The 14,274-nt window shown below is 36.3% G+C and overlaps 1 protein-coding gene across 1 annotated transcript in view; it reads right to left on the bottom strand.

Moving 5' to 3' along the window:
- Positions 1-14,274, bottom strand: part of ephb2a (eph receptor B2a) — a 46,154-nt gene that overhangs the window by 139 nt on the left and 31,741 nt on the right. Inside the window, exons 6-16 of the mRNA XM_056733115.1 lie at positions 10,755-10,879; positions 10,000-10,162; positions 8,984-9,092; positions 8,777-8,841; positions 7,687-7,809; positions 7,267-7,514; positions 6,719-6,934; positions 6,458-6,607; positions 6,050-6,243; positions 4,019-4,174; positions 130-3,856 (exon numbers count right to left, since the gene is read on the bottom strand). Of these exons, the coding sequence (XP_056589093.1) occupies positions 3,748-3,856; positions 4,019-4,174; positions 6,050-6,243; positions 6,458-6,607; positions 6,719-6,934; positions 7,267-7,514; positions 7,687-7,809; positions 8,777-8,841; positions 8,984-9,092; positions 10,000-10,162; positions 10,755-10,879 (1,658 nt within the window). The 3' untranslated portion in view covers positions 130-3,747. The remainder of the gene's footprint in view (positions 1-129; positions 3,857-4,018; positions 4,175-6,049; positions 6,244-6,457; positions 6,608-6,718; positions 6,935-7,266; positions 7,515-7,686; positions 7,810-8,776; positions 8,842-8,983; positions 9,093-9,999; positions 10,163-10,754; positions 10,880-14,274) is intronic.

Genomic DNA, 14,274 nt, shown 5'->3' with positions numbered 1-14,274 from the left:
GCATTTGCAGAAAGTGGCCATCTAAACAGTCCATGAAGACTTGAGGTTAAGACTTAAGATTTGAGGTTTTGTGATCTAAACGGTTAAGTGATCCTTCTATCTCTCCTGCAGTATGTGAAGCTCACTCACCTGCGGAGATCTCCAGACCTGAAAGCAGCAGCCGAGGGCGCAAAGGCTCAAGCTGATGGCGTCCTCTATTGGACACTTGAGGAAACTTCAACTGTAGAATCACAATGCTTACTGCATACACTCTGAATCCTGGACTCGTCCAGCTGGCCCAGGCGAGTAAAACATCTCCGCCTGTGATCCATCTCTTCAATTTATCAAGGAAATTAAACTCGTCAAAATGCTTTAATAACCTACTAGAGTGATTATTTAAGTGACAATGTTTGTAAAATTAAAAAAATACAGTAACCATGGTTATGGCACTGCCCCTTGCTTCGTATTTTATTGAAGAAAAACATCTCATGTCATAAATGTCCTGTCATAGAAAATAAACCAATTGCATTACTACAAATTAGTCAACTGTAAAATCATTCACAGGGTTACAGTAAAGGTACATTAATACAAAATCCAGAGACTCCTGCTTGACTCACAGTGGTCATGGCGGACAGTGGTGATACGTGTGTACGTATGACGGATTTACACTGATAAAAGTGTGTGCAGAACATTGTGTGTGTGTGCATGGCCCATTCCACAGTCATATATTGATAGCACAACAAATCTCTTCATCGACTATAGGGCTGGATGAGAAAGAATGATCTGACGGAGTACAATTAAAATATGTATGATAACAAAACAAAGAAATAGGATATACATGAGTTTTTTATATATACATATATTAACATATTTACATTTTTTCATACAACCTTTTGATTACCAATCTCTATGCACTGCGGTAAAAACACTTTAAAACACCACAAACCACATAATGAAAATAAAACAGCTTTAGGTTATTTTTGTGTTAATTCCCTTTTGGTGATGTCTATGATGCAGGGCTATTTGATTTCAATGCTGTAAATTCAATAAAAACAAGAATAAGAAATGATTCTTTGTTTTATGATTCACATAAAAATAGCTGCCCAGCACTTTTAAAAGATGCACAATTTAGGTCAAATTATAACACGGAATGCAGAGACGGATCTTTCCGTCTATACAGTGTTCTGTGGCACGTAATGAAAGTTGTTAGTTTGAGCAAAGTTTTAGAAAGCCAAAACACAGTTGATTGTTTCAAACAGAGTGAAACCAGATCACACTAAAATAATGTGATCCGAGAGGAATAATGCAAGTCTGTCAAATGTTAGTGTTGAGAGAGAAAGATTTAAACAAAACACATGAATTAAACGTATAAGAACATGTGGACAAGAGTTTTGATGTGGAAGACCAGTCAACAAGCTAAAGGGAAGCACATTCACTTTGAGAGAGATGTTGTCACAGTGTTAAAGTGTCAACGTGTCATCGAATTTGGGGCACAAATGTGTTGCAATTTACTGTATATACAGAAAACAACAAACAAGCAAATGTGTGTTCTGTAAAGTACTTGACAACAATGCTGAATGTGTTAAAAATGTGTTATAAAACGTGTTAATTTGTAAAAAATTAAATTCCAAGCAATGTAAACAGTGAGGTCTGTTCAAATGGTCACAATTGAGTTCATACTGTCAAAATAAGCTTTACCACGCCACACTGAAATTCAGTTAAAACTGGAAAAACTATATTGATACGGGAACATCTTGGTATTAAACCAAATCGAAAACACATCTTAAAATGTTCCTTCATGTGTTTTAAGCCTGCTTAATGTTGTTCGTTATAACCCATTCTTTAGTTTCATAAGCTGCCTTTTGTGTGTGAAGCAAGTATTTAAATATTTACATAATTATTGTTATATCTATATGTATGTATGAATACATACAGATATATATAAATACAAGAAACGATCAAAATGTAAAGAAAAACAGTGAGGTACGACCAAAAAGATATGTTGAAAAATGAAAAGCAATATTCATCTTCTAACTAAGATACACAGTGGGATAGAACAACATCAAAGTGAAATCCGGTCTGCATCATTGTGAAGTTCTGTCGGCCGGCTCTGGGAGATCAGAATATGACCTCTGATATACGCGCATGTCAAGAACAAATGAACTGCAGTACAACACTGCACTAAGGGATTACATAAGAAACTGCAATGAAATGATGTTAAACAGTACAAATAAATAAACCTCATGACGAAAATAAAAAATATCACAATATTTTATACAAAAGCACAAACTGAACCAGTATTGGTCTAACAATAGCTGAATAGTCTTCATACTGGCTTGTACTGCCAGCTCAAGATCCTTTAGAAGGATCATTTCTCATCATACATGAGTTTCACACATGCATAATTGATTTTCCTTTCATCTGTGGTGTTAGTTCACAGTTCATTTCAAATGCACACAGGGACATTTGTATTTTCATCCGGGTAACAAATCGCATTTAAGTTACGAATGTGGCATAGTTTCCAACTATGTAAAAAAAGGAAATAATGCCCTAAATGTAATTTTGGAACTTCGCAAGGTTAATTTAAGGGCAGCCTGTCAATTTTCACAGACAGATTCTCCCACAAATCATAAAAATAATAAGAAAAATGAAATAATGCATGATAGTGGCTACATTTACATGCCTCATTCATCCCTGTTATTCTGCATGAGTTTACTCATGTAAAATCCCATAAAGATTTAGGAATTTTAAAGGAATAGTTCAGCCAAAAATGTTAATTCTTTTATCATTTACTCACTCTCATGTCTTTTCAAACAGGTATGACTTTCTTTCTTCTGCAGAACAAAAAAGAAGATATTTTGAAGTATGTTAACAACATTATCTCCCATTGACTTCCACTGTTTGGACATAAAATCACTGAACATCTCAAAATATCTTCTATTTTGTTTCACTATGCTATTTATAGTATAATAGGTGCACTTTTCTCGACAGGTGACTTGATAGAGTTTTTGATGTGGCTGTTGTTTTACAGACAATTTTGTCATCATTAACTCACCCAGAAGTTGTTTTAAATCTATATAAATCTTGAACAACGAGAACGATATTTGGATGAATGTTTGTAACCAAACAGTTCTGGGGCACTATTGACTACCTTGGTAGAGAAAAAAACAATGGTAGGCAATAGTGCCCCAGAATTTAATGGTTTTCTACATTCTTTCAAACATCTTCTTTTGTGTTTAACATACCAAAAAAATGAATATATGTTTTGAAAACCTTCATGGTGAGCAAATGATGACAGATTTTTTTTTTGGCCAACTATCCATTTAAATTCTTAGTAAATAATAGATTAATAAATGATGAAAAGCAGTTTACATAGAACACTTTGTGGAAAAATTATTGGCATTAAGCAAACAACTAAAAAAACTTCACATGTCATATGTTGAATACGAAACGGTGCACCTTATATGAAACTGAACTAACAGATAATACTGGGATACAGACCTGCATGTAAATACAGCCAGAATGACATTTCTCAGAAAAACTGGCATTTGGAAAGACTTGGAAAGCTTGCTTATAGTGTGCTGGTGGTTTACTGAGAACACGATGTGCAAGAAGGCTTTGTGGGAATGTTTCTTTCCCTTTTGGGAACCTGTTCTTGATCCTCCCCAGAGAAAGAGACTACTGCTGGACACATGGAGTGTCTTTCTGAGGAGAACTGGTTCGAGGGTCCCGTACGCACAGACTGGTCCCAACCTCCGCTCAGAAGAGTCAAACCTCCACAGACTGGATCTGGTTCATTTGGGCCCGCATCATCTGAATGCTGTTAAGAATCTTCTTCTGGTGGCCGGCTAATGTCACTCCCACCCTCAGGATATCCCTGTGAGGACAGACAGAGGACATTAGAGAATCAGCCGCGTAATGTCATAATGACCAGACAAGACTATCTGATATATGGCAACAGGGTTCCGGTGCTTGGAGCATCTGGTCCCGTAATTCAGTAATGAAATGAGCAGGAAGGAAGACAATAATGAAAACATACTCCATGGTCATTTGAGATACATCTTCAAAGGTGGCGAGGTTTTCGTTGGCAAAGTTCTCCTTGTACTGGCCCATTTTAATAGCATCAAGCCACTCATCCACTGTGCTGAAGCTGGAGAAGTCCGGTGTGCTGCGGTCCAGCAGAGGTAGATGTATACTATGAAGCATACAAAGACACATGACTATTATACAGTATATTAGCACAGACCATAAGTATATTAGTAAAATACCACTCTAGATTTGCCATTGATTCACTTTGTTGCATGTATTGTGATAATTCCAGTCCATTGTTTGTTGAAAGAGAAACATGACAAATTCACCCAATGTGAAAGACTTTAGGACTTATTGTCACAATCTAATCGCATGGTCTAAAGCGCAGGGCACAAGTGCACTCAGGGCGTGTCTGAATCCACCTTTGCTAGTTTAACAACTGGAAAATGGTCAGCGCATGGTCTAAAGCGGTTTGTCCTGATTCTCTTAATGAGTAATGGGTGTTTTGGGGACGTAACATGCAGTTAACCAATCAGAGTCTCATCTCTCATTCCCTTTAACTCTTTCCACGCCATTGACGAGTTATCTCGTCATTAAAAAAAAAAAGTGTGTCGCCAAAGAGAGTTATTACGGCAATCGGCGTTTGTACTGTTGTACAGCAGGTGGTCATGTTGAATATTTGGAAAAAGTACAGAAGCTCTGAAACTAGAACGTATATATTTTATCTGTTTTAAGGATTGTTCTGAGTCTAATCTGGGTGGAGTCTTTGACCAAATTGTTTTAATTATCTAAACTGTTTAATCAAAGAACAAACGAAGATAGAAGAACACAGTTTCTTTTGTTTAACAGCAAAATACTCTTTTCTTTCATTTGATATATTCTTTGTCCATAAATTAATTAAAGAAAATGTACTGTTGGCCATCAAAATTGAGAGAAAATGTAAAAAAAACGCTGGCGCTGGCTGGCAACTTTTTTTTAAAAGGCTGGCGGGAAAAGAGTTAAGAGCCAGCTGCGCTCGTGCCATGGCCTATTCGCTATTTTAACGGCAGAATTTGCAAGACTGGACGCTTCTCCAGAGAGGAAACGCATCAAGACCATACCCTCTACAGGCACAGCCAAATTTTTATCTTTATGTACACAATAATAATCTTTTACATTGTACTCAATTTATTTTTTATATTTTACATGTTTGTGTGCTGCAGCGCAAAGTAAGACAATAAATATTGCGCCATTAACTTTAGACTAGGTAATAACTACGTTATGTAATATTACTAACTTTAGAAACTTTAACTTGTTTTCTTTGCAGTATTGATGATCTGCAAACATCTTCTATTGTTATTTTGACCAATTTGTTCAGTTTTAATTTTCTGCACATAAATTATTCAGAATTCAGCGGAAATATTGTCACTAGTTCACAGAATTAAAGTAAAAGGATCATTTTACATAAACACGTACCAGAAACAGTTGATTCTAAAAATCTGAAAATAATGTGGTCTCTTAATATTTTCTGTGGATATATATAAATATTTAGTTAGTATGAAAAATACAATGCCAAGAAAATACATTTTGAAAAATACACCACGACACAAAACTTAAACTTTAAACAAAACTGAAGCTTTCTTTAAACAAATTAAGCTTTTTATCTTTCTTTCAGACCTACCTTATTGTACCATAAGCACAAAATATGTTTATTTATGTAATACAGTCATTCTTCTTTATATTATATATCGTTGCTGTCCTTCCAAAACCTTGGATGTCCAAGTTTGCTTTTTTAGGAAATAAAAACACCCCACTTTTTAAACTTGTTAATGAAGTTGACAAGCACTTTTAATACTTTTTATGGGTTAGATATTTGCAAAACCCAGTGACGTACATAAAGAATGACTCAAAATAATAATCTATGGAAAAAAACAAATATGGATATACAAGATTTCAGAAGGACATCAGCGATACATTAAATATCTTGTAAAAATATTTTATCCAATGCAGTTCTAACCTGTGCTGAATTTACTTCAGTTTTGCATCGGAATAAACATCTTACCCTGAAGACAATGGGGTGGTGGCCTTCAGGCTCCCGGGATTACGGATCATTTTATCCAGAGTGTTCACAATCTGACTGAATTTGGGACGGTTGTTTCTATCTTTCTGCCAGCAGTCCAGCATTAGCTGATGTAGAGCATTAGGACAGTCCATAGGAGAAGGTAATCTATAATCCTGATCGATTGCATTTATGACCTTAAGTGTAGAAAAATCACCAGATAAAGTTTCAACAGCATACTAAAGCAACACGAAACCAGACATTTTTCTATGGGCCAACAGATAGTGTTCATGCATTACTTGCCCACTAGAGGGCAACCGAATCCCACACTTCATGAACACTGCTTACTCTGAGCTTAAAAGCAGTGACCTTAAAATATAATTTCACAGATATTCAGTATTTATTTCATACGTCTTGATTGCTCATGTCCCAATACGGCCTCTCTCCATATGACATGACCTCCCACATCACAATGCCATAGCTCCACACATCACTGGAGGAGGTGAACTTCCTGTACTGAATGGCTTCGGGAGCTGTCCATCGTATTGGAATTTTCCCTCCCTGCATGGATGCTAAATTTAGTTAGCGAGTACAGGAACTGAACACGCAATGCATTAGTGTTAAGTCTTGAGCAAGCATGCACGCAATAAGCCATGTATTAAACATGCTCACCAGAGCGCTTGTGTATGTGGGATCAGATGTGTCATCTTCCACAAAGCGGGAAAGCCCGAAGTCGGATACTTTGCAGACTAGATTGCTGTTAACCAGGATGTTGCGGGCAGCCAGATCGCGATGTACATAATTCATGTCGCAGAGATACTTCATGCCAGCTGCGATGCCACGCAGCATGCCAACCAATTGAATTACTGTGAACTGGCCATCATTTTGCTATAATGAAAAAGAAAACACAAAACTGATATATAACATATACATATAGATACAGATGCATGTATAGTTCTCTCTGTTAATGAAAAGGATTTTTAACATGACCAAATGAGCTGTTTAATTCTCAGTCCCATGGTGAAGCATCTGGACTTTCGAACAACTCTGTTTAGTTGTGCCTCTTCTTACACATTTGGACCCGACCCAATGGGACCCGGGACCCCTTAGAGGGATATATTCACCCTTATGTTGTTCAAAACCTGTATAGGACTCTTTCTTCTGTGGTACACAAAAGAAGATATTTTGAGAAATGTCCCATGCAGAGACAAAACACATACTCGAAGGAATGAGTCCAGGGATCCGTTCTCCATAAATTCCGTTATGATCATAACCGGGGTGCTCTTGGTCACCACTCCTTCCAGGTGAATGATGTTGGGATGGTCAAACTGTCCCATGATGCTAGCTTCACTCAGAAAGTCCCGTCGCTGTTTGTCAGTATACCCAGATTTCAGAGTCTTAATGGCCGCCAGAATCTCCCTCTTCCCAGGAAGTCTGAGAATCCCACTACAAACCTCTCCAAACTCACCTAAAAGACAAAAACAAAACACACACTGGATTACAGCTATAGTGATATTTAACATGGAACTCATTGAGCTGAACCTAAACACATTAGCAGTCTGGTTTACTGAAGGTTGTGACTTCTATAATATAAATGTAAAATTATGTACTAAAATATTTCTACTTGTTGTGATATTCACCTGCACCAATAACTTGTTCGATCTTCACACAGGACACGTCTATTTCTTTTGCGAACTCGCGTACAGCCTCATTGGGGTCCTCATATGTAAAAGGATCGATGTAGATCTTCATTCCTGGAGCCACTTGGAAAGAGAAACGGAAGCTGCAGTTTATGCAACCAAAATAAATAAGCGATACTGTAATAGTTCTACAGTATGTCCTTGGATCTTTAAGACACAGGACAAAATACTAAATCACAACACGCTTCCCCAAGAAACAAAAAAGACCGCAATATACAGTATATTGAACTTTTCAAAAATGAAAATTCTGTCATCATTTATTCACCCTCATGTCATTTCAAACCGGTATGAATCTTTCTTATGCAGGATTAACACAAAAGAAGATATTTTGAAGAACCAAACATCTTTCGCCCCCATTGACTTCTATTATATGGACACAAACCAACTGAGACATTTCTCAAAATATCTTTGTTTGTGGTCCACGGAAGGAGTCATATAATAGCTTTGAATAAACAGTGACAGAACTGTCATTTTTTGGTGAACTATCCCTTTAAGAAAAAACGTAATTTTATATCTATCTACAGTGCAACAATGACATAAGGAAGAGGTTAATCTAAACAAACAAATAATAAAGCAATTTTCAGATTCTGTTTTTTAGATAATGTTGTGACCGATACACAGAATTATGTTTAAGTTAGTTCAAAGCAAACAGTAAATAAGTAGATAAATAGTAAAAAGTCGAATTCATCACGCAAGTGATTTAAATTCTGGGAGAGGACATGAAAATGTGTGTTTGTAGATGCTGGTGAATCTTAAGTGCACATTTTACAATTGCCATATGGTCTCGTTCCATTCTAATGTAGTTGAAAGCATGGTGTCGGTACATGGTAAACATGTTTAAATTGTGACTGATGCGTTCCGGTGTTTAAAATGTGTGTTTAAACGTGCAGCAGTCTGCTCTTCTCATTTAATGACTGGAGTGTCTTGTTTATTGAGAGCCGAGGAAATATTAAGCATTGATCTATAGTACTGACGTGTTTGTTATGAGTGGGAGAAGAGAGGTTAGGTGAGGTACTTGATGGTTACTCACTGTGGCCGCTGGTGTAATGCTGAAGTTTGTCTGTGTATTCGGAATCTGTCCTGTCACCGCCTCTGCTAATGAGACACACAAAGAAAAATAAGAAAAAAACATAAGCTTTTAATATACCCTTTTAATTCTGAATCTCTGATGAAAGATGGAACGTAGAAAAAGGTTTACAAATATTTTTGTGTATTTCTGGTTTACCGACAGACATACCGATTACAGACGATAATGAGCACAACCACTGCGATGAGAAAAACAACGCCAGCAGCAGCCGAGCCAATAATAAGGGGCAGTTTTTCCTGCAGGCTGGAGTTATATTCCTCTTCAGACACAGACAGGGTAGATCCAGAATCAGGTCAGAAAGATTGTTCATAGAGAAAAACAAAAATTTGAAAAAAACCTTTTTAGCAGAGATAGACAAGCTGTCACAATTGGCCTAAAAATTAATTCTTTCATCTGATTGGTTGACGTATTTAAGGGAGGTTTCCTTTACGTAGTTACATAGTTTTCTTATACACAGAAATGTTACATTCACATAAATATTTACATTCAACATTCAATTTATGTATTTATGTGTGTTGTTAAGTATTTCATAGATTCCTTTGTATAAGTGCCCACTAAAAACAAATCTTCTCTAAAGTGTCAGAGTGCCTCTCTTGTTAAATTTATATTTTTCATTTTGCTTACAAACGAGCATTCCAAGTAAATGTAGCTTCATTGGGAATGAAGAGCATGCCGCGATGACTTGGCCAATAAAACATGTTTCTGGCTTTGCCCTTGGCACACACATCTCTAGCTGATGCCATTTCCAAAAAGAAAAGCAATACGTGCCAGAATGTGGCAACTGATCAAACCGACTGTTGAAACTTTTAGTGAATTACAGAACGTATCGTGCACCAGTTTCTTTAATGCATTAAAGTGATAGTTCACCCACAGATGAAAATTCTGTCATCATTTACTGACCCTCTTGTAAGGGTTACTTTCTTCTGCAGAACCCAAAAGAAGATATTTTGAAAAGGTTGGTAAACAAACAACTGCGTCACCCATTCACTTCTAATGGACAGAAAAGCAATTCAGTTAACATTCTTCAAAATATCTTCTTTTGTGTTCTGAAAGAAAGGCGAACATGTTTGAAAAGAGGTAAAGTCAATGATGATAGAATTTTAATTAATGGGTGAACTACCCCTTTAAATGATCTCAAAAGTCTCAAACATCTCAAAGTCAAATACCTTCAGTCATTGTTTGGAAGTACATCTTTCCACTGAAGCGCCCAAAGCCTGCCACTGTGCGGGCCCGCACCTGAAACACGTAGATGGTTCCTTGCTTCAGGCCCCGGATAACAGCTGTGTTAGTCAGACTTCGCAGAAGAGAGGCGTTTGACTCGGCCGTATTCTGCCATAGTGAAAATTGTACAATAAATAACTGCAAACGATACAATAAAATGCCTCGTTTCTACTTTATATTATGACTTAATCATTTTATACGTTTTATTTCCTCCAGGAAATTCTTAACTGTTTGTTAGAACTTAAAGGATCAGTTCACCCAAAAACAAACATTCAGTCATTGTTTACCAACCCTGAAGTTGTTCCAAATCTGTATACATTTCTTTGTTCTGATGAACACAAAGAAAGATATTTAGAAAATGCTTGTAACCAAACAGTTCTTGGCCGCCATCAAAAGTGCCCCAGAACTGTTTGCTTTCCTACATTCTTCAAAATATCTTCTTTTGTGTTCGACAGAACGAAGACATTTATAAAGCAATTTTTCTTACCAGACGAAATAAATTTATATCAATTTTCATGTGAACTGTCCCTATAATATCATTGCATGCAATTAATTTAAATTTGTAAAAAGGAAGATTACTATTTCATCTTTCGGGACTATAAAAATATGGACACAAGATATGGTACTTTACTAACATCATTTTAATTCACTTCATTAAACGATTTTATTTTTCGAGGGAAGAGATTAATATGTCATTCACCTTCTCATAATATTGCAGCTCGTAATCCAAAATGACTCCGTTGGGCTGGTCTGGTTGGGACCAGGACAATGTGATACTGTCCACAGTCCGACTGACCTGATGCGTGATGGACACAACAGATGGAGCTGTAGAGAGGAAAAACACGAGAAATAAATACAGCTGGATACGCAAAGCAGTTCATTTGAGAATTACCTCATAATACAGACCGTCAAAACAAAGCCTTGTGTTTGTGAGAGCACGTCCATTTTAGAGCGGTTCTCTATTCAGACGTAGTTTACGTAATGACCACAAAGAAAGTTCACTGATTTTGCACCGACATCTGGAAGGCACGGCAGCAGCATACAGATTTCCCATAATGCACCACAGGATCACAAGCAGAAAGCATAGAACTGTCAGAAGAACATTCAATAACCACGGTATATCAGTGTCTGTTTTTGCAGCTCGAGCTTACAAACTTGTTGGCATTCACACAGAACTTAATGTTTTCTGGCATTGGGTTATAGTTTTGGGGTGTAGAGGAGCCATTATATCATCTACAGCTGCAGGCGGACTCTGGAAAGCCTTGTAACACTTCATTATCATTTACTAGCTCAAAGAAGAGGAGACAAGCGTGAAAACAGGCAATCACTATAGTTGGTGGTAAAACTGAACTTGTGGTTTATAGATCAAACAACTAATGCTGCTTTAAAGCCAGTCTGTGCAGTGAACACCGCAGCTGTAGTGGGCAGAAGGGGACATGAGGTTTGCTCCTGGCACACTTCATTTCTTTGTGAGATGAAAAGTGATTCTGTTTATGAGCTGAATTGGGAATCCCCAAGAATGTGTGATAAAACCATTCACATTGTGTTTCCCATTATGTTTGATGAGTATTTTAATAACTTTGAAAAGACAATTGCGCTCTTTCACATGTGCAATTTCTGTGTAATGATCAACGCTAGATCGTTGAAAGAGGTTACAGAGATGACATCAAATTTATGGCATAAAACCGATGGTTTATTGCCTGTTGAGTTCACAGACTTGTTGTTCCTGTATGCATTTTTTACAGCACCTGCTGATTTAGAGCAAATTAATATGTTGTGTAAAATACGTCTTACCCTGTCAGTATCACTGTAAACTTCAATCTTCTACTTTATTGTTCCACGCGTTATTTTCAAAGAGCTGAACAAGCCATTTCGTTTGATTTACAGCATTGAATTGGACAATGCTGTAAGAGGAGAGCCATGTGTGCTTATGTGTACGTTGGAGAGATCCATCCAAACAAGACTGGAAATGACAGATGAGATTAGACTAGCGCTTCAAAAAGAGGATGAACCATTTCAAACAATTACGAAATTCAATTTGTCAGACATGTGTAATACTTTAACCCCCAATAATTGCAAATTAAAACGTTAAGCTCTACTGACAGTGTTGCATTCTGGGTTGAGGCATCTGTGATCAGATCAGTGGATGCCAAACGTCACAGAACGCTCTGCAGATTTCTAGAAAGGTTGAAAACAAATCATTCACAAAGTTCACAAAGGTCACCTGTCATTTTTTGTGGTTATTAAATATTTTGTTGAATTTGTTTATGCGTACAGCTGCAGAAAAGACTGTCGTAATCATTTAAATCCATCATGCGGATTTTCCGCCAAAATACACTTACAGATGCAAAACAGGTTTGTTGATTCCATCTGGACCTGGCCATTGTTAAAGGGATAGTTCATCCCCAAATAAAATTATCTTCATTTATTCCCTTTCATATTGGTCAAAACCTGACTTTTTTTCTGTGGAACGCAAAAGAAGATATTTGGAGAAATGTCAGTCTCAGTGTTTTTGTGGCCATACAGTGTAAGTCAATGGAGGCCAGTGTCGTTTACCAACATTCTTCAAAATATCTTCTTTGGTTTTCTGCAGAGGAAAGAAAGTCAGGAATGAGATGAGGATGAAGAAATGAAGAAAGAATTTTACTTTTGGGGTGAACTATCCCTTTAAAGGACAAACAAAAATTATGTTCAAACTTTCTAATTTCACATGCTTTAAAATTACCATCCAAGAGAAAATGATTCATTTATTAACTATGGTCAACAACATTCTTGCAAGATCTTAAAAATGCCACAACAAATATAAACTGAAGATCATTAGACCATAAATGCCCGCAAGAATGTTACATTAGCCCTTGAATCTTATTTATTCCAAGTACATTTGATTGCTTTAAACAAACATCACATCTTGTTTAATGGAACGCAGTTTCTAATGCTGAAGATCAGGAACCTCAGTACGTCTGGATGGAGTCCACCACAGGTATGCAGTTATAAAGTCAAGAGAGCTATTATACGTACGAAAATATGTTCTCTTGATTTGATGAGGTGATCACTTTTCCAAACAATAAGAGCTACTTCATCATTCGCCTGCTCTCTTTGACTGTGATTTATGAGAAAAACAAACGCTTCTCACTCTCTGACAAAATATTAATTCTGATGTCCTTGTGGTATTCTGAAGGAGAATATGAGAAACTGATTATGAGTTTCCATCTGAAAAGGATCTCAAAATCTTTTCTTTAAAATAATTTCAACTGTGGCAAATGAAAAATAGGAATTTCCTAGCTGGTCACAGCGTAAAACAAAGTACTAGAGATTTGAATTCTACAGTCCAAATGAAGAGCTCTTTTCCAAAACGCATTAAACGCCAATTAAAAAGTAAAGAGTTTGTCATGCCATTTTGCTGTGTACTAAACCTATTCACTGCTCCATCAATGTTTCATGCCAAATCGCTATTTTCCTTGTTTAAAATGTTCTGCAAGATGCAGTTTCTTTCCAAAGTGCCGAACCTGTTTATAGCCTAAATGCGATATGTCCCCTCGACCAATCAGAATTCGCTCGTTAGTGGTATTTGTATGTGTGTTATTTTTTAATTATTTCTTGTATGTGGTGGAAAATATTGAAACATGAATTTGAAAATATTTATTTTATTTTACTATTTAGTTTGTTACGATTTATTTTATTTGGCTGATATTTATTTCATCTATTTGCATTTATTTGATTCATATTAATTTATAGTATGAGTCCCTGATGTCATATGTTGCATGTTTGATTGCATGTTTGTCATATGTTTGTTTGTTTTTAAAAAGAAATAAACCAATATTTTTTTTTAAAAAGGATGGATTTTTTAGCGTAAAATAAACTTTGAATTTATAATCGACAATATTGTTGTTTCATTTAACAATCATTGTTTAACATGTTCAGACTGAGCCAACAGACCATTTTAACAGGATACATTGAATATTAACAAAATGTATGGGTCTAGGTAAAAAATTGTCATTTTTATGAAATGGATTTAAAGCGTTTTGGAAAAGAGCTCTTCATATATTTCTAATTTGGGAAAGATTATTATGACATTTGATATACAAAGGTTATTTTAACGTAATTTTCCCATAAAGAACAAAATTCAAACAAAAAGACTTCAATTGAAATACTACCCCAATATTATTGTACAGCCTTCGCTCAATTCTAACTTTTAATAGCGTTCCTAACTCGACATGGGC

The sequence above is a fragment of the Triplophysa dalaica genome, chromosome 20 (genome assembly GCF_015846415.1).
Source record: "Triplophysa dalaica isolate WHDGS20190420 chromosome 20, ASM1584641v1, whole genome shotgun sequence".
In the NCBI taxonomy this organism is placed as follows: domain Eukaryota; kingdom Metazoa; phylum Chordata; class Actinopteri; order Cypriniformes; family Nemacheilidae; genus Triplophysa; species Triplophysa dalaica.
This window is presented reverse-complemented; position numbering and strand designations above follow the sequence as displayed.